We start from the raw sequence: 19,957 nt of genomic DNA, 5'->3' as shown, positions 1-19,957 counted from the left end.
CCAGAGCTGGCGGCAGATACAGGTCCCCCGACTACGCCATACCGCCAAACGCTGCATGAGATGGAGTAAGAAAAAGGTGGATGATAAATGTATGACATCGAGGATGTTCTTGTTGGCGTGGTAGCTCAGAAAAATTGATTTTTGAATTGTAGGATAATCTCGCGAAGCCTTTGCTTCTCTTCCTCCCCGCCGAATATCATTTCCACTGACTTTTCACACATACTCAGCATTTCTGCACGGCCAACGCCAAAGTGCTCCGCCGCAAGAAGATATTCGTTCGAGACGGGACTGCAGAAGAAGCCCACATCATCCGTCTATCAACCCAAAGACAAGTCAGCATAAGACAATTCAGGGCAAATAATACACTCCAATCACGAAAACTTACACACAACGCAATCGGACACTCCTGACCCCTCCACTCCCCAAAATGATGGTCTAAAAACCCGCCCTCAATCAACTTCGCATGCACATTACACGACATGCACAATTCCAACCCAAGCCTCCGCCTCGCAATTTCCCTCTTCACACTCCCAGGAACATGAATAACATGACCCAACCGATCCGGCTGAAACGAAAGCAAAGTCTCCAATTCCCTCACATCCCCCGAAGCAGGCGTCTCGGCAAAGTGCAGTGTAACACCCAACCCGTGAGCTTTGGCCCGCGCAAATGCATCCCGGTAGATAGTGACGTCGCCTTGCGTCGGGTTACCGCATAGATCGACGCCGACGACCCCGCGCGCTTTGTTGGCGATGGCGAGGTCGATTATTTCGAGAGCTTCGGTGGGACTGGTGTTGCCCCGGTCTAGGGCTAGGATGAGGAATACGGAAATTTTGTTCTTGGAGGGGAATGCGGCGATTGTGTCCAGGATGGTGGTTAGATATGTTTCTCGAGTTATGTTGGATGATGGGGATGCGCGGGGGATGGTGCGGAGTTCCAGGTAGCGGACTCCATCGTTGAGGAAGGATTCGAGGACGGAGGTCGTTGCGTAGGTGAGACTTTCTAGGTCGTCGCAGAGTTGGTAGATGAGTTTTGAGAAGACTTGGAAGAAACTGGTGGTGCGGGGTTAGTTGGTACTTTGTGGAAGGGTGTCAGATGAGGATTTGACTGGATCGCTTTTACGTTTGAAGAGTGTAGTCAACTTTGCCTGGGGGCATGAGGACTAGGGGATCCTCAATGGGAAAGTTGGGATCTGCCTGCTTCTTGCGCTTCCAGATTTCGTGGAGGCATTGGCGACTGATGCTGCCGCTCAGATGGGCGTGGACCTGGGTGTTTGGCGGGGTGGTTAGCTTGAAGTGGCTTGGATGGGGGTTGATGGTTTGGAGATAGATTTTAACCTCGATCTTTGGCAGTGCCTTGGTAAAAGCACTGTCGACGGGAGCAGATAGATCGATCATGGTTGGTATCGAGGGTATACCAGCTTGAAGAGGAATGCGGGGAGAGGAAGTACAAGTGGGACGATGGAAAGCGAGGAAGTTATCACCCTTGACTGCATATCACTGCTCTACTCTACTTTCTTGCAGCAATCGTCTATCCAGCAACAATGAAAATAACTATCATCACGGTATGTTTCTCTTCAGATCGACTTGAACTTTCAATACTGTATTGAGAGATCGGCTCTCCACTGTCAACTCCCCCGCAACCTTTAACCAGCATCCATGGAACTGGCGTTGTATGAAAGCCGCCAAGCACCCTTAAAGGTTACTAACTAAATTCTACCTCGTCCTCTGCCCTGTGGTAGGGTTGAAATACAGACGTAGAAAACAGAGTCTTATCCATGGTCAATGTCTTGTTGTCTTATCGTCGACAAAGGTTTTCGTAATCATCGAATAGTGTACTCCTCCCTGACAAGGCATACCAAAAGCCTAGGTTTTGTATTGCTTCTAATCGTGTAACCAAATTGCTTTTTGATTAACTAATTACACCTCTGCCGCGCCTTGATATTAACCGAGAACGAAAATCTACGGGCCGGTATCTAACTACCAAATACGGAGTACAGATAACTAAGTACTACATTACTTCTCATTCTTCTTAACTACTTGCTTATGAATTAATTAAGTAATCCATTATTGATAATCAGATTTTTACATTACCGGCGGGATCCGAGCCATCCATCCAGCGACATCCGTTTCGCCCCCCGCAATAACCAACGATTCCCTGTCCGCGATCTGTGATTTGCGAAAGAGCGGGTTTCGCATAAATTGCATTGCGGGCTCGAAATCAGGAATTCGCATCAAATCACGATAGGGGACCGGGACAACCTTTAATGTGGAAAACACGGAAAGGTGGGAAGGTGGAAACATGGCGGATGTATTAATAAACGAACCAAATTACTAACAAGATGAAAAGTGGGAGCTGTTAACGGCTCGTTAGGTGAGCCGCAGACCGCGGAGATCGTAGATGGGTACCACATAAGATAGGGCCTCTTTTTTTCATTTCTTTTGTGTGCGTTGTGCAGGGTATGATAGGGTGTGGATAAGGCTTGTTTAGATTTGGATCCATTTGGGATTGATTAGGTTAATATGATTCACTTCTTATTGACACGGTTTGAAATTACCTATCACCTACCTACACTTTTGTCTACGGATGCCTCTTAATTACAGCGTTGTTTAGTCGTGCCCGCGATCCAGTCAACTGGGTCGAGTTTCGAAAATGCCTGGAAGATACAGGGGCAGGGGGGGGGGGTGTCTGATGCATGCCATAACAGCCATTATGACAGGGTACTCTCCAGATATTACCCTGGGGGTTGAGTAATGTTCGAACAGATACTAAGAATAGAGTCGCGATCGGGATGTAATTGCCGTTGTAGTTAGTGGTGGTCGATTTCCCAGATACCGACGGTAATCAATTTCCCGACCACTTACTGTATTCTGTGGGGAGTTTTGTTTCCGACTTACCGTTACAATTCACCATGAAGCATTCTCTTGGCATGTTGCCAGAGGCCCAGAGGGGGGCCTTGTTAGAGAAACTTGTCTCAGAGACGTGGCCCACTACTTGCTGTGTTGGCCCTCTAAACTTGGGGCCACGATTCGTGTTTTTCCTGTTCTTGAGCCTTGGTCGCTGAGCCATCCGGGAGGAAGCGAGTGCCAAGACCGCGGTCGAGCAGTGAATTCATCGACCATCGGTCATCCGTTCGACCCGTGCCGTGTTCGGACCGTTTCAGAGCTTGAAGCTGACGCGAAGAAACTTAGAGGGGGCGCGGTTGCTTTTGATGCAGAACACTGGATTAGGGTCCAGCTGAAATGGGACTCAGCATATTGGAGTAAACTTGTTGTTGGGGGCGATGCATTCTGACGTTATTAGCAGCCGCAGTTCCTGCAAGTGAGATAGAGGCTGTGATCCTTCGATAGGTATTCTGGAAGCCACGTTGTTCACTGCAAAGTTCACCGTGGGTGTGGGCCAGCCTTAATGGAGGCATCCACTTGGGTTTTCAGCCCCAGATCCACGATGGATCTTGGTGTGAGCCCACCAGCTTGATACCGCTGGCCCCAACACCACCAACTCGGCTTGCGTGCTTTGTGTCCATCGAGGCTGCCAAGTTGAGGCGGTCGCTATCAAGTTACAGTACATTCGAACCTTTCGATGTGCCGTGCGCGGGATACACTTGAAACGTCGCAAATCTCCCATGATAATTGTTTAGCTTCTGTCTTCAATTTGAAGAGACGCGCGCTCGGCTGAAACAGTCTGATAAATGCTCAGTGGGTTGAAATTGAGCTCTGCCTAACTTGGAAGGCAGTAACTCATAGCTCTGGATGTATCGCCCAAGCATACCACTGAATCTGGATGGCCGACAACACACAACCCGAAACCAGCTCCACCTCATTTCACGAGGCCGTAAACCCGGCTGAGCCGCTTCATTAACTAGCGAGGGAGCTTGCGGGGTCCATAATTCCGGGTCTGATGGAGATACCCTGTGCCCGCATGGGTCCTCGAAGCTCAGCCTTGGAGCCTGCGCCACACTGTTGCAGGGAATTTCAGTCTGAACAGCCGAATCATGCGATATTACCCAGATAGGGTGCTCTTGGAATCTGCATACTGTACTCCATTCTGGATGCTGTCTCTTCGTACAAGTCGAAATCGTACGGTGCAGGCTGGGCCATTTTCATGTTCCCACTCACTCACACCCCTGGTTGTTAAATCAGGCAACCAGATTCGGCGCTGATACTCATGCAGTAGCAGGTCAGCGGTGAAGCTGACTCGCCAAGGGCTATCATCAAGATTGATAACATCTTCGATGTCGAAAGGGACGCCATCTCAAACGCGACTGGCAGGCGTCACAGAAGTCAAGCTGGTTGCACCATCGGCGCGAATTATTGACCTTCTCTCCCAATTGTTGCTCGTGCAGTGTTGCACAGACGGGCCCTGGCAAAGGGAGGGGGTACGGTAGACAAGGAGTTTTGGCTGCGTCACACGGACCGAGTCCACGATGAGGTTTGGCAGGGCTCGATGGGAATTGCAATCCGGGCTGGAGAGGGTCGTAGGGCCAGCCACCTCGCAATTAGACATGGGTCTGAGGCCTCCACTGCTGGACTGGATCCTACAGTACATTGCAGTAGGTCAAGACCCTTGATGTCAGAATGACCCTCTTGCAGGAAGGCTTAGAGGTGGGGTCGTGGATACGCGGAAGCGTATATCAAGCATCGAAGACGCATCGAAGGACGCGAGCCGGATACGGAGGTGAGCCGGGGGTTGGCTGCAGAGTGAGACGGGTCTCTGAGGAGAGAGATGTTTAGCCTGACATGTATTGGATTGGCGTATCACATTGTGCGCGACTTTCCTGTCGCAATCGCTAAGTGTCCTCGGCACGCATTATCTACAGGTATCAGGCAGACACGAGAATCCAGGTCACGGGGGTCCTGTACAGTAGTAGTTAGAGCAGACTCGCCGAGTAACCGAGCATGCGAAACAACGCTTGTTCAGTGGGAAATGAAACGTGTGCCGCGTATTCCGTGCCCAGAAGAATTGTGCTGGTGAGGGTGCGCAGCATGCCGATTGGATGAGTATCCTGGCAGTTGAATGAGAGAAGAGGCGATGGCCAGTCGTTATCCACGACGTGTGACTAGACGGAAGAAGAGCCCGAGAGCATTCAAGACATGACGCCGCCCCGCCGAATGAGGCGCAACGGTTCCATTCTGTTGGGTCTTGCTTGGCTGGAGAGGACATGGATGTGATGTGTGGTGCCTGTCGGTTGTTCAGTCACTTTATCGAAGGAATTAGCTTGGAATACCTACAGGAGTTAGTTACTTACTGTAAATAGCAATGCTTGTAATCTTACCACCGGTAGGTTTTAGTCGTAGTAGGTTTAGAGCCCCCCGAAAAGTGTATCTTCCCAACTCCATACACACATCACATATTCCGAGATCCCCATGACGATCCCTACGGGATACAACTCAGATGGCCAGCCACACCTTGTCATAGTGACCGTGGCGTCGGGTCAATCATTATTCAAATCATAAAGGATAAATCATTCTCAAATCCGATCTGTCCTAAAGGCAAATAGGAAAATGTGCCAGGAGGCGAGGAAAGTATGGAGTAGTTTATTGGAACGGAGATGATAAGCGCCTCCTTGACCTTTCCCCTTCTTCTCTCCTGAAGATCCGACCCATCTGGGGGAGGCGATTCGATGAAAATTATACTTTCTTGACCTCTTCGTTTCTTTTTTGCCATCCCTCGGCCTGGAGAATGTGAGTACCCCTGATTCTGAATGGTGAGTAGCTGTGACTTTGGATCCCCTGGCTTGCTAATCAGCCCAAGCTTTCCCACTGTCCGGGAGTTAAGGTTGGCGATATAATTGGACATGCCACATTAGCGACGGAGTACGGAGTATATTGAAGGAGACGCAACGGTGTGACCGGTATGGTATTGTTAGATTTGGTATTGCGTAACAACTTTGCCATCTTCGCAGGTACGGCCGGTATCAATGGTATCAATGGTAAGGATAATGACTGTATGACTGATACATACCGCCAAAGAGCGCCGCATTGGGGGAGTCAAGTAATTTAAATTACAATTGGGACTAGTCTCACGTCTTCATGATGTCATTCATTTCCACCGACGTCGTTCTTTCGAGGCATTGAGACTTAGGATGGTGAGAAGAGTGACAGCTCAATGAAAGGCTGTCTCTTTTTTCTTTGAACCATGGTCAAAATTTCACTTCGAGGAAAATATCGGATCGGTGTAATGTCGGTTGCTCCCGTTGACTCACTAGCCTTGATGTGTTCAGGAGTTAAAGGAGCGCATCAGCTGAGCCCCGCAGATTAACAAAAACAAAGGGGATTTCAAGTGGAGAGCGAAGTCATGGAAGAGCACCTAGTTTTTATTTTTATTTTTTCCTTTTATTGGTGCCCTTGTTTTTCCTGTCTTTGCCTTGATTTTTTTTGCTTAACTGTTCCACGCTACAGTAACAATTGTATACGTGTACTGTTCTCCATACATTATTGCAGAATTGAGGCCGTCCAAGAAAAGCGGGGTGGTTTAGCTAGGCTGCTGATCGTAGCAAGGAGCGGATGCGAGATTGGGTGACGGGGATTAGGTATTACTTACATGCACGTCAATTGGCAGGGCTGGGAGGGCCTTGTTCCTCTTATCCATTTACGGCCTCGACCTAGGTTCGAGGGGGGAGAACATGGTCACGCTTGTGATTGTAGATTTCGGAAGTCTGTTGGCGATTTTGTTTTTCTGGTTTATCTTCTTTGTTTCCTGTTCAAATTAGCTGTCAGACATGATATACCTTCCCTAGATTATTGGGTGACTTGGTGCTACTCGCTGCGATCGATTTTGGGGAGTGACGAAACTAAAAAAAGGTGTTTCGTCTGCACGATGGCCTTACTAGCCGTGTTGGGGCATGGATACGTAGGCAATTCGGGAGATTCGGGGGCCAAGTGTGACAGAATTGTGAACACTATACAGATATTATAGTAGATGCATGGCTACTGTCGCTAATGTACGAAGTAGATGTCAAGCCACAGCAACAATGACTTCGTCAATGATTTCCTGGAAACCCATGTTAGACACCTTAAATACCTATGTTACATATTGTACATATTTTACCGTTCGTACGTTACTTCTAGTAGCAATATATTACACCTCGAAGGAGGAGAGAACGACCCTGTCAAGCAGTGGGCCTCTGGTTCAAGAAAGCGCAACGTTAAGGAGCCCCACTCAAGCCAAAGGAAGAACCCAAGAACCTTGGAAGGAAGCCCGTCTAAGACATCGCTCACCCCCTGTTTGCAACTATCCCCAACTAGGAAGAAATTGAGTCAACGAGGGCCTCTCTATCGCCAAGTGTCACTATCAACTTTCCCAGTCTGAGCAGCAACTATGTTCACCGATTGGACTGACCCTGGGCGTCACCGCTAGTGATTGGGGATGGTGATTGATGGACTGGTAAATGTAAGAAACTTGGCCGAGCTTGGGGTCACGGGAACCATATGGCAAATCCCGGCAGCCAGGGAACCTATGATGTTGCAAGCATGGGAGTATGCTTGATGATAGGATGAGAGACGGCACGAAGCAGAGCAAAGTAATGAGACATGCAGTTTGTTGAAGAGACCCCCTCGATCAAAAATCCACAATCACACCCCTCTTTTTTTCCCGCGATCAACAAGATTGTCGGCCGGTCGCCCGCCCTAATTGGAGTGGCATGCGCTCACTGGCTACACGAATGAACCTGGAGCCGGTTCAACGGGATGATGATAGGGGAGCGGTCTGCAAAGAATTGCTCTGACCCTCATGGCCCACTGCGCACGCGAGATGATTATCAACCGTCAGCACGCTGTCACGACTCACGCCTTACGACTGTGTTCTCTCGAGCTCTCCAACTTGTGGCGGTGGCCCTTGCTCCAGCCACGACCCCTCACTGGTTAACAGCCATGATGAGATACCTTTTGGGGATTTGATGATGCTTCGCTGATAACGTGGCGTCGCTGCATGCTGCTGTTTCTCGTGAAGATCATGGTCAGCTGTGATAGTTTTGGTTATCTCGCCCACAAAGGCCCGCCGCGACCACTACATTGCACGATTGGAAATACAATATGACCGCAATCTACAGTACTTATCAAGGTCACGATACCGAGGTGCTCAGCAAAGACCGCCACAGCCGCTGTACACGATCGCGATAGCGCACGGATCGGTCAGAAACGGTCAGCAAGGCTCGACGGTAGGCCCTGCATGGCCTGCCATGGATATTTTCCTCCTTGTGGTGCAATTTAGTGTAACGGCAGGGCCACCTATGATAGTGAGTCATCAGTTAACCACCCCCTCCGCACGTGCGCCAGCCCTGGCGGAGACTTTGACGATGCAGGAGGGGATGCTGCTTGATGTGAGACCTTACCAAGACGGCTACGCGCAAGCCGCGACCGACTTGTTTAGGCAGTCGAGTTTCTTCGTCTACCCGTGTTCGGATTCTTGGTCTTGGAATCATCAAGGAAAATCCCAAGAAAACAGTGCCAAGAAGAGGGGGATTATCGTCCGGGATCCAAGCATCCAAGCTATCCAGTTGCGCGAAACTATTCAGAACATTGAACAAGCATGATTGGATTAGGTTTTGAACCCCGTCGCGCAAAGCCCGCATAGCAGCACAATATACTACCGAGTCTGATCACGACCCTCTCATTACCTGGTGGTCGGTTGTGCGCTGAGGTGCCTCACCATGAATCACTGGGTCTACGAGTATCCTGCGAGAATCCGATGAGAGGGGGCGTGTCCGTCAGCTCTCAGCCCTTTTTTGGCTCGTCTCATACAACGTGCACTGCTCACCCGGGTGTCGCGGATGTGCAGATGCACGAAATCAAGGGAAAAGGGCTGAGCAGCATGGCATCGCCAACGCATCAGGTAACGCGGGGTTGACAGCGACCCCGCCGAGGCTATCTACTCTATACGGAGTACGGCGGCCTCGAAAGATCCAACCAGTCTGGCATTGACTGCATTTGCGGCTTGTCGCATTTGGAATCGTACCTCAGTCTGTATCACGCGTTGATGGCCACAATTCCAACTATAGTGATTTATATCCCAGTAGAGACTAGTCGACCTGCACGACCGCAGGTACGAGTCGAGCTGAATGAAGGTAGTATGTCTCGCATTGATTCACGATGCTTCCCTCTCTCTCCCCTTACTAGTAGTAACTATAGTCGAAAAATGGAAAGCTAGAAGCCAAGAATATTACAATTAAAAATATTTGGATTACACAAAGTCAAGCCAGAGAGCAAAATCTAGTCACAATCGTAAGAGTATCGTATACAATACGCTGGTCAAACTATACTAAACTTCAAGGTTATCACGTTATCAGACCGCTCCTCAATTGTGACTGTGTAATGCGGTGAACAGAAAGAGAGCAAGAGAAGAGGCCCGTCTTTCTTGTCCTCCACTCCGAGAAACTACCGACTACTGTACTCCAGTCGGTAGAATTTTACTGGAGCACACCATCCCCCTTCCTCCACTCGGAGGGTTCGTCAGAGAACGGACTCTCAAACATCCGACGATCTTTCGTAGGCTCATTGCGGGGATCCACTGGCTCCATCTGCACCGCCCGAACGTTTCACTGCCACGGCCACGGCCCCAGCCTCACAGTGCACAGGGATGTCAGGGATGGCAGGGATGTCGAAGGACGCTGTTGGTGGTTTTGCTGCAGCCTTACCGGTTCCGGCCCCCAAGGACCCAAGGGCCAAGAGCATGACGGCGTTTGGAGTATAGCTATTCTTATCCAGCCTTCATTGAATCTCACTGCCAACGATGAAAGAAAATCATGCAATTGACGCGGTGTAGAAACGAAACTCGACGCTGGCCATTATTGAAACCCCCTTGGCCATCACCCCTCACTCCTCCACACCCTAGTCCTTTTTCCCACAGGCTTGGCCGAATAGGAGGGAATGACGATGTGCATCGCGATCGACCATCTGTGGCACACACTGAGTTCTTGCTGCTGTACTCCCCGTTAGTCCGCCACCAGTTGGGCAGAGATGTACATACGCGCCCGACCGTTGAAACAAGATGTCCTCGTCATCATACCTGAGTCCCGGCGAATGTGGTATCTGGTAACTTATTCGCATACATTATTGTAGATTATTACGATCCGACAGGGATATTGGCGAGGATTGGTCGAGTGATTGCCAGATTGTCGGACAACGGAACAGAGATCAAAACGCAGGAATCCGAGGGCTCCGCATATTCTTCCCCCGGGACCAGCGTGTCGGTGCTGGGAAACTTACTAAACCCACTACTAAAATGGAACTAAATGAACTACAGTAATACATGGAGGACTACAGCCCGCCCTACGGGATTCACCAACAAGGTAAGAATGAAGATGTGGACCACTTTGTATGGACTAGGTATGCGACAATACCACGCGACAGGAGTCCGTAACTGGAATTTCATCATCTTAACTATGAAGTATTGGTTATACTATACTTCATACTCGCCCCAGGACCACTTCTCTCCCCACAAGAATACGATAGCCCGCTTCTATTAGCAAGAAAGGGAAAAGAAAGAGAAGGAATAGCTGGTGGACTCAATTTCATGGCCAATGTGGGGAACTGGAGCCCGGCATACGGATTGTGAGACTATGAAAGTTTGAATGAAATAGACTGCTCGAGCGGTATCCACTTGACTGGAGAAAATCCTCCGTATACTCACTCTACCGTAGATGAAGGGCCTCTTGGTTGCTGTTCTTCGGTCGACACAAGTATGGATAGAGTATGGGGAAGTTGATCATGCCAGTAGTACTGTAGTTAACTACCCAATCTCTTCGCCCAGTCGTCATTACTTACGCTGGCCCCCTTCCACGCATCTGAAACACTGATCGGCCCCCTCCGTTTGGCCGATAACATTCCCCAGAAATTACAGTAGGCAAGAGGGATCGTCCAATGACACCCAGCAACGAGATCTGTCCATCACCGTTGGCAGTCATAGTCATTCCACATCGTCATCCGCCTATTAGCAAAGTTGCATCTCATACAGTACCCTTTCCTTCACCGTAGGAGATCGCTTCGTGAATTCTAATCTCGCCTTGGGCCGTTGCTATGCGTTGTTTCCACTCGTCGTCTTCCGTGTTATTTTCCCCTTTCGAAGTTTAAGAATGAAATAACTATTTAATAATCGAGGGTCGGCCCTAGCCTCTTTTTTTTATTTTCTCGCCCCATCTGAGATTATCCCTGGGTTCTTTTTTACCGTCTGTCTGATGCACTCTAAGCCTCATCCTGGAGGCTATAGATACTATAGATAGACACGGGTCCGCCTTTCTTCCTGCTATTTCATATTGATTGGAACCTTTGAAGGTCATCATTATTTATTTTCTATTTGGCAAAAGGATACTTTATCCCCTACGCCTCAACCGCCTCGATTTCCCGCTATCTATACTTCTCGTTTCGCAACGCTATACCGCATCCACGTCTTCCTCTTTTTACCTTCGGTCAAGAAGGCTCCCTAGGCTTTAATTCGATCATCAGCTACGTGCTCCATATTTATTGAAGGCACACTTCCAGCAAGCAACACAAAGAGTTGTTACATCAAACGACAGAGAGAGAATAGCCAAGGCTCGAGTTCCCCTTACCGTATTACGTACGTCCCACAAATACTCGAAACCGATACCATACCGTACAGGTCTTCGGTACCACAACTCAACACGCAGGACTTCACCTATTGTGAGTCCATACCGTTTCCAATACCCCCCATAACCCCTAATTTGCCCATTACCAAACAATACACCCCGTACCCACTGCAGCTTCACGTCCAACCCGGCGGAATCGCTGGGAATTGATTCATTGATTAAATCATTTTTTATTCTCTTTTCCCACCGACCCCCTTCCCTTCCAACCTTTCATTTCTCCTTCACTCTCCAAAATTTCTACAAATCCTCATCCTGATCGCAATCTCGCCATTTATTAGGAGAACACAGGTTTTGTCCTCCTCCGTCGCAACGATCATCGCGATTTCCGCTGCAGGAAAGCAGTCCCCCCCCAACCCACCTCGCATACGGAACGTTAGTGGCCACCACGTAACCGTGCAGCAACACCACCCCGATCAGCTCACGGCGACCTACGCAACCAAACAGCACTAAAACGAGTTAATCCAACATCAGCGAGGCCATTCAACTCGGCCCAGTCCCCGATTGCATCGTCTTTCCCCTTTGGACCGCCTGCATCCACTGCGTTGGCAGTGTCGCAATTCCCGATTTTCTCGTTTCCTTTGCCATATCGCATTGCCCGTTCTCCGCCCTCCCGTTGCGCCGCAAAAAAAGTTCCCTGCACCCTAGCACGGGTACTCCCATCGCCCGCTGCATTGCTAGTCTCGAGTCAACGGCCAATCGACGGCGGAGCTGCTCGGACTAGGATTATAACCCTGGCAATACTTTTACTTATTCTTGGTGGATTTCCCTGGGCCTTGTCGACGCCGCCGCCTATTTCGAACACGCGACTGCATCTTTTTTGGGGCTCTTCCCTCAACGCTGGGATTGAACCCGCATAGGTGCAGCGTCCACAGCCTCTTGACTTGCACGCACTCTTCCTCGTCGGTGCCACCCCTTGGCTTTGTTACCGAGCATAAGGCGCCGCATCCCCTCCCTGGTTCGCTCACTGGTTGCGCGATCAATTGGTCCATATCACAACCTTTCCACCCCCTCTCTCGTGCAGAGCGGCAGCTTTCCCCACGGACCGGCAGATCGACAAGCAGAAAGAGGGGTCGCATTGGTCCCATTGGGAGGTTTCGACAGGAAAATCAGCTGGGTTCCAAAAGAAGCAACTCTGAGACTTGCGGACCAGAACCCTGGACTCGGAGATCATCCCTCGAGTAGCGTGGGTGACGTCTATCAGCAAGTGGCTACCGTCGGAGGAACTCCTCTGGATCTAGAAAAGAGGAAGAACAAGAAATAAAAAAAAGAAAAAGGAGAACCGTTGCACTGGGGCCAGTGCCCTTTGCAATTGTTATCAGGGACTTTTTTTTTCTATCTTCTTGTCTTCTTGTCTTGTTTTCTAATTCCCTCAAGTCTCTTCTACCTCTCTTTTTTTTCCCCTACTCCCTCGGCTTGTCCCCGTGAGGCGCTCTCCGGCAGGGCTCTCCGCATTCCATTTCAGCCAGGGCCAAGATGCAGAGTTCAAGAACGGATCCTTTCTGCTGAGGACGTGGCTGAACCCATTATTTTCTTACTGTGTCAGACTATTCCGTTTTCTTTTCTTCTTCTGGCTCGGATCCCTTTCCCAACCTGGCCTCTTGCAACCTTTGAACGGCCCGGCTGGTCCCCTGCGCTGTTACCGATTCGCCCTTGGATCGAGTCCAGGTGACTCGAAAGTTGGCACGGTTCACGAAACACTAAAACAATTTCACGTATTGACAGCTGAGCTGTCGGTCTGATAACGGATAGCCGCCATGGCCTACGCTACCGCGACCTCACCTCCGGTTATGGATGCCGATACCCAAACTAGCTTAAAGCTCACAACATCCCTTCCTCGATCAACCTCCCTACATCATGTCGTTACCTCTCTACCCTCTTCTGGTCCGACTCCTTCCTCAGCACCTTCCTTTACCTCCTCACCGACCTCAACTCCCGTCTCAGTCTACCCAGGTCCGGGTACACCGAATGCCTTCACCCCTGCAGGTACTCCTCTCCAACCTCCAAGTGAGGGCCCTCGTGGTCGAATTTATCCTCTTCCTCTTCCCGCCCCGCTCGAACTTGGCGAATCTATGATGGCGGTTCCCGAGACCATCATCCCCAACGTCAATGGGGTCAATGACCCATCTATGTCTAGCTCCAAGGCTCCCGGCCTAATGCGACGAATCTCCCGAGGCGCCGCCAGCAAACTAACAAGGAGAAGGCAATCCGCCTCGCAGAACGACAAGCGAGACCGAAGCTCTGGTCCTGTTATCATGCGCCGAAGAAGCGACAGCAAGAACGGTCAGGCCACCACCCGAGATACCGCGCTCGAGTCTAGCAACGAGGACGACTCCATTGAAGCCTTGGACGGACTGGGTGCTTGGGCTGGCTCGGAGCCATCAAGTCTTCGAAGTGAAAGCCGCATGATGTCGGCCCGCGAATTGGTCGCCAGTGCCGGTAGTGCTGTCGCTCCCAAGGTGGACTCTGCCGTGCAGCGCGGAACCGTCCTGACCAAAGTAACGAAGAAACACCGCAAGCAGGTTCGTTTTTTCTTGGATTTGGACGCTGCGAAGGTGTTCTGGGATGTCTCCAATCCTGCCAAGCGCTTCTATATCGACGATATCAAGGAGATCCGCGTTGGTGCAGATGCCCGCAATTACCGTGAAGAGCACCAGATTCCCGAGGATACCGAGAGTCGGTGGTTCACCATCGTGATTGCCGACTCGGAACGCTTCAAAGGCCGCGCATTCAAAACCCTACACCTGATTGCCCCCAATGACCACATTCTCGAGCTGTGGACTACGACTTTGGAACACATTTCTCGATACCGGATTGGCCTGATGGCTGGTCTGGCTGCTTCGGGTCAGAGTGACGCCGTCCTTCAAGCCCATTGGCAGCGTGAGATGTCAAGATTGTTCCCGCAGGGTCTTCGTCCTGGCGAGGAGCAAAGTCTGGACTTCACCGCCGTTGAGAGTGTGTGCCGCAGCCTACACATCAACTGCTCCAAGAACATGCTTCGAGCTCAATTCTCCAAGGCCGACGCTGGTCGTAATGGCCGGTTGTGTTTTTCCGAGTTCAAGGACTTTTTGACGCGTCTGAAGGAGCGGAAAGATGTCAAGGAAATTTACAAAACTCGTGCGGAGGATCACAAGACTGGTCTGACTCAGCAAGAATTCTTGGATTTTCTGCGCGAAGTGCAAAAGGAGGATGTTGAGGCTGATCGTGCACACTGGATCGCTTTGTTCGATAAGTTTGTTAAAAGGTCCAGACCTCGTCTGTCTAACGCTTCCGACACTTCCAATACTGGCACCCTCCCACCCCCTCGTATGAATCTTGATACATTCTCGGCCTATCTGGCTTCCCCAAACAATGGAATTTATGCGTCCAAGGCTCCCCAGTCGCGATTTGACCGCCCACTGAACGAGTACTTCATTTCCAGCTCGCACAACACTTACCTGTTGGGCCGTCAAGTCGCTGGAGCCTCAAGTACCGAGGCTTACATTAGTGCGCTTCAGCAGGGATGTCGTTGTGTGGAGATCGACTGCTGGGATGGTGCTGACGGGCGTCCAATCGTGTCTCACGGACGGACCATGACCACTAGCGTGCTCTTTGCGGATTGCATCACAGTCATCAATCGCTACGCCTTTATCTCCTGTGATTTTCCTCTCATCCTCTCCCTCGAAGTGCACTGCAACCCCGAGCAGCAGCTGGCAATGGTTAAGATTATGAAGGATACCTTCAAGGAGCAGCTTATCTTGGAGCCTTTGATGACCAATTGTTACATTCTGCCCTCACCCGAGGAACTCAAGGGCCGCATCTTGGTCAAGGTCAAGACTTGTGACGAAACTGAGCTCGACCTTCGCCAGGATACTGTTAGCTCCATCGGTACCGTCGGTACTCATGGTCGCAAGCGCAGTGCCAGTTCGCCATTTGTTCGCCCAACTCCTCCTCCTGACATGACTCTCTCCAGCAGCACCATGCCCCTTCCATCGCTTTCGAGCCCACCCTCGATCAATTCGGTGGACGGCATTGGCCCTTTGATTTCCCAGGACAGACGCTCCCTAACGGCGACCAGCATGAGCAGCGCCACCGAAGACAGCGATGGAGCCTTGATTTCCGTTCACAACGAGAAGAAGAAGCGTCGTCGCCAGAAGAGCAAGATCACCAAGCCTCTCTCAGATCTCGGCATTTACACTCGCGGCTACAAGTGGCACAGCTTCTCCTCACCGGAGAGCAGGAAATACAACCACGTGTACTCGTTTGCTGAGCGTGCTTTCGAGAGTATCTGCCAGAACCACGACAACAAGGTTTCTCTCGAGGCTCACAACCGGAAATATCTCACTCGTGTGTACCCCTCAGGCTTCCGTCTTCGTTCTTCCAACTTCGATCCGAACAAGTTCTGGCGTCGCGGTGTCCAGATGGCAGCGCTCAATTGGCAGACGTACGACATCGGTATGCAGATGAACCAGGCCATGTTCGCGGCTGGAACTGATCGCACCGGTTACGTCCTCAAGCCTGACTGTCTCCGTCTCCCAATGGCACCGGGCGAGGGTCCAAAGCGAAAGATGGAGCGGAGACTGGTTCGATTTGCGGTTGACGTGATCTCGGCGCAACAGCTTCCGCGACCTCGCACTCTTGGTCCCGAGGACAGCATTAATCCCTATGTCGAGATCGAGATGTTCAGCGCTGATGACCGTGGTCAAAGCCTGGTCTTTGGTGAAGGCGGTATGGATGCTTCTGCACGGAGTGGTATGTCCGGCATTGGATATCCGCACCGTCGACGCACCAAGATCGAGCCAAGCAATGGTTACAGCCCTGTCTTCAATGATCGTTTCAAGCTCTCCTTGGAAACCAAGTATCCCGACCTGGTCTTTGTCCGATGGACCGTCTGGAGTTCCTTGGACGGCCGCAGTGCCGGAAACAACAACAGTGTGCAACTGGCTACCTTCACTGCTAAGCTCACCAGCCTTTCTCAGGGTTATCGCTACCTGCCTCTGTACGATGGCAGCGGTGACCAGTACCTGTTCTCAACCCTGTTCTGCCGCATCTCCAAGGAGGACCCTGTTCCAGTTCAACGTCTGGACTTGGAGGAGCTCCGTGCCGAGCGCATGGGCATCTTCCGCCAGATTGGCCAGACTGTCTTCAAGCGTTCGTCGTCTACTGATCGTGAAAAGGATCAATCTGCCGATCGCAGTGACCCCGTCAGTCCTGAAGACAAGGATAGCTCTCCAAACCTCACCCCGACCGTCTCCACTACGTCCGCCTCCTCATTCTTGCAATGAGAGGTGGTCTCTTCTCTCCACCTCTTCTCCTCGTGGTCGGTCTCCTTGTCACATCTACCTTCAACCACTTACCTCTCAATGTCGATATTTGCAAGGCTACGCGCACGTCTTCTTGTATCCGGTGACATTCTCTCCCTACATCTCTGCCTGTTTAAGTTTGCATGTTACTACCATTGCTATACCCGTCGCAGCGATACCCCCTGTTTTGTTTGTGTATATTCTACTGTTGTCTGTCTGTTTTTTATGTTTGCTGTTTTGTACTAGCTCGGTGCCCATATGGCAGGGTGTTCCTTTGCTTTATTTTCGTTTGGATTCTTGTCATTGTTTTGTTTTCGGGATATGGAGAATCTTGTGTGGACTTCGACTCAACGGCCACCACCACCTCTTATCAACTACATCGCATTTGCGGGAGTCATTCACCTGGGAAAGATCACTTACATCGCTCATCTCATTTCGTGGCTGGTTCACCGGAGTAACGCACATCTATCTCTCACTCATCATTCGGGGCATCTCATCTCATGGTATGGTCGGGAATTGCCGGGTTTCGTCCCCTTCCGTGCATATTTCGCATTCGGTTGACAATCTGGAGATTGAAACCGGGAGGCGCCCTATCTATTTGCTTTTTGTTGGCTTTTGGCTTTTTATCTCCTGAGGAATGGAATGAAATCTTTGTCACTCACTCGAGGATTATCATTATCTCCTCTTCTTTCTTTCTCTCTCTGGGTGCTGGATCTGGATCTCGCGCCCCCTTCTTTTGAATGTCGGTCTTCTGATTCTCTTTGTTTAACCCTTTTTCATTCCTTCCTGTCGTGAATATTGTGTGTTTTAATAGATGACGCGCTGGGTCGCATGGGATTACTTGCGGGATTTGTCTATCCTGGCTTTTGAATCGCTTTTTTTTGTCTGCATTCGAATGGTCGGCTAGGTATAGATCAATCTCAGCATTGTCTTTTATGACAATATACTATTATCACATTCTCATCTCTGTAAATTTGGTATTCCATATAGAGATGTTAGGCATGTACCCGATACCATTCATACCTGCCTCTGCTCGCTCGTGGTTCCTTGAAGCGTGGTTATCTCTTCATGCTGTATCTTAAAACTACAGATTGATGAGCCGTGCCAACGGTAGGAGAGAAGTAAATCGGTCCTTAAGAGGCCCAATCGCAGTTTACAATTAATGGAACAACCAATTTAGACATGATTCAAATGCCACTACTAGCAAGTAACAATTTCAATTAAGAACGCTACGTTAAATACTTCAGACGCTGATATTCACAGGTCACCCATACATACCGGCTCGATACCTATCTGCAAATCATCTCATTCACTCAAAAATCAAAACGACAAGCCTGACCCGACAAGCACTACTACCATATCATCGATAAACATAGCGCCGATCATCCAACAAATCCAACGCATTTTGCCGCCCCTGCTTCTCCATCCTCAACCTAGCCTGCAACGCATCCAGCTCCCTCTCCGCATTAATCCTCGCCCCCTCATGCATGACCCTCACCCTCTCAACCTCCGGCTGATGCGGCGCAAGCGGCAACATCTCCCTCGGAATCTCACCCCACTTCGTCCAAATGGGAAGCCGATAATGCCGCATCGCACGGTTAAGATCGCCCCATGCCGAGGACGGGTTTAGCAGAGTGCCGCAGATCATGAGGTTCGTCCAGCCGTTGAAGGTTAGCATGGGCTTTTGGTTGCCGGATACGGAGGGCACCGAGGAGAGGATGTGTTCCATTATGACGGTTTGGGAGTTTGAGAAGATGGAGAGGGGGTTGAAGGGTGTTGAGGTTGATGGGGCGGGTGGTGGTGGGCGGGGGTGGAGGACGAAGTCGACGCCGTAGGAGGTGTAGTGGTCTGCTAGTTCGCGGTCGGCTACGTCGCAGCTTCGGGGATTTTTGGCGCGGGCGGCTTTCCCTGGATGGGAGATGGGTGTTAGAGGAGTTTGTTGAGGTTAAGGGAGGTTGGAGGATTTGTATTGGACTTACAGACGTTGTGGCTCATCGGGGCTCCGCAGGCGTCGATGTACTCGGCGCAGGTCTCTGGACTGAGAAGGCCGGTGCGTTTCGGGTCCAGATGTTGGAAGAATTCGTTGATCAGGGCTGTGAAGCAGGGGGTAGGCGTCATATCTGGGTTGAAGAAATTCGTCCACCCGCTGCGTTGATGTTGCTGCTGAGGTTGCTGAGGTTGCTGCTGTTGCTGTTGCTGTTGCTGGGGCTGGGGCTGCTGGGGCTGCTGATTTTCCTGTGACTGTTGATATCGTGGTTGTTCCTGAGTGTATCCATATTGGGATTGCCTTTGCTGAGGTGGCGGCGCCTGATTTTGTTCCGGCCGTGGAGGCTGTTCCTGCTGTGATGGTTCACGATGCTGCTGCTTGGTGCTCTGCTGCTGCGAAGCTGGTGGTGATGGCGTTGGCGGCTGTGCAGATACCGGTCTCGACACCGGTTCAGTAGCATCTAGTTCAGATTCTACATCCGAAACAGTCGGGCGAGGGGGTTTCCTGGGTGGAACCTCGGTACTCATTGTAGAAACCGGTCTTCGTGGAGGGACAGGGGGGCTTGGATACACATTGCCGACAGACTTAGTTCGTACTGGTGGGGGAGGAGGAACCGGAAGATAACCGCTATGCTTGTGTATGGAAAGAGAATGAGCGGCACCGTCTGGATGCTGCAGGGGATAGTCCTGCACGACATAACAGTTGGCACACAGGGTGATCGGGGGTGTGCAAGTGCTGCATGTTAGACGGGCTTTGGTAACTGGGATGAATTCCTGGCAGGAAGTGCATTTGTAGAGTAACATGGTGGGCGACACTGGCCAAACTGGAGTGAAATTATCTTGGGCATTCTTTCTCTCTTATGTAACAGCACCACCTCTACTGTTGGGCACGAGAGTCTGCCTTGGCTGAAGATGGCTTGGAGAGTGCATGTTGACACTGAAGGTCCGAAGTATTGGCAACGCCTCGTGAGTATTTTTGGGGTTAAAATAGCCGAACTCCTCCTGCTTATTTCCTCGTCTCAATTAGCGTGGTTTCAATTAGTACATTATTTGAACCAATTAGTGGCAAGACTACAAATCCCGACGTTTTATT

General features: G+C 50.6%; 4 protein-coding genes across 4 annotated transcripts; 1 reads left to right on the top strand and 3 right to left on the bottom strand.

Moving 5' to 3' along the window:
- Positions 1-125: 125 nt before the first annotated feature.
- Positions 126-1,394, bottom strand: N7473_009940 (putative adenosine deaminase; the record flags this gene model as incomplete). Its single annotated transcript, XM_057155879.1, has 3 exons — positions 126-314; positions 386-1,049; positions 1,120-1,394. 3 exons carry the CDS (start codon positions 1,392-1,394, stop codon positions 126-128), a joined length of 1,128 nt encoding a protein of 375 aa, XP_057004534.1.
- An 8,094-nt stretch (positions 1,395-9,488) lies between these two features.
- N7473_009939 (uncharacterized protein) lies at positions 9,489-9,668 on the bottom strand (the record flags this gene model as incomplete). The annotated part of the gene is made up of 1 exon (XM_057155878.1): positions 9,489-9,668. The coding sequence occupies one exon, from the start codon at positions 9,666-9,668 to the stop codon at positions 9,489-9,491; it is 180 nt and encodes a 59-aa protein (XP_057004533.1).
- Positions 9,669-13,353: 3,685 nt separating this feature from the next.
- N7473_009938 (putative 1-phosphatidylinositol-4,5-bisphosphate phosphodiesterase Plc1) lies at positions 13,354-16,860 on the top strand (the record flags this gene model as incomplete). The annotated part of the gene is made up of 1 exon (XM_057155877.1): positions 13,354-16,860. The coding sequence occupies one exon, from the start codon at positions 13,354-13,356 to the stop codon at positions 16,858-16,860; it is 3,507 nt and encodes a 1,168-aa protein (XP_057004532.1).
- Positions 16,861-18,105: 1,245 nt separating this feature from the next.
- N7473_009937 (uncharacterized protein) lies at positions 18,106-19,822 on the bottom strand. The gene is made up of 2 exons (XM_057155876.1): positions 18,858-19,822; positions 18,106-18,786 (listed from the first exon to the last, which is right to left on the bottom strand). The coding sequence occupies exons 1-2, from the start codon at positions 19,666-19,668 to the stop codon at positions 18,239-18,241; spliced, it is 1,359 nt and encodes a 452-aa protein (XP_057004531.1). The 5' UTR covers positions 19,669-19,822; the 3' UTR covers positions 18,106-18,238.
- Between the last annotated feature and the right edge of the window lie 135 nt (positions 19,823-19,957).

Source organism: Penicillium subrubescens (genome assembly GCF_028828155.1).
Source record: "Penicillium subrubescens strain IBT 31985 chromosome Unknown utg000007l_segment0_segment0, whole genome shotgun sequence".
NCBI lineage: Eukaryota > Fungi > Ascomycota > Eurotiomycetes > Eurotiales > Aspergillaceae > Penicillium > Penicillium subrubescens.
The sequence above is the reverse complement of the archived record's forward strand: the minus strand, read 5'-3'. Positions and strand labels throughout refer to the sequence as shown.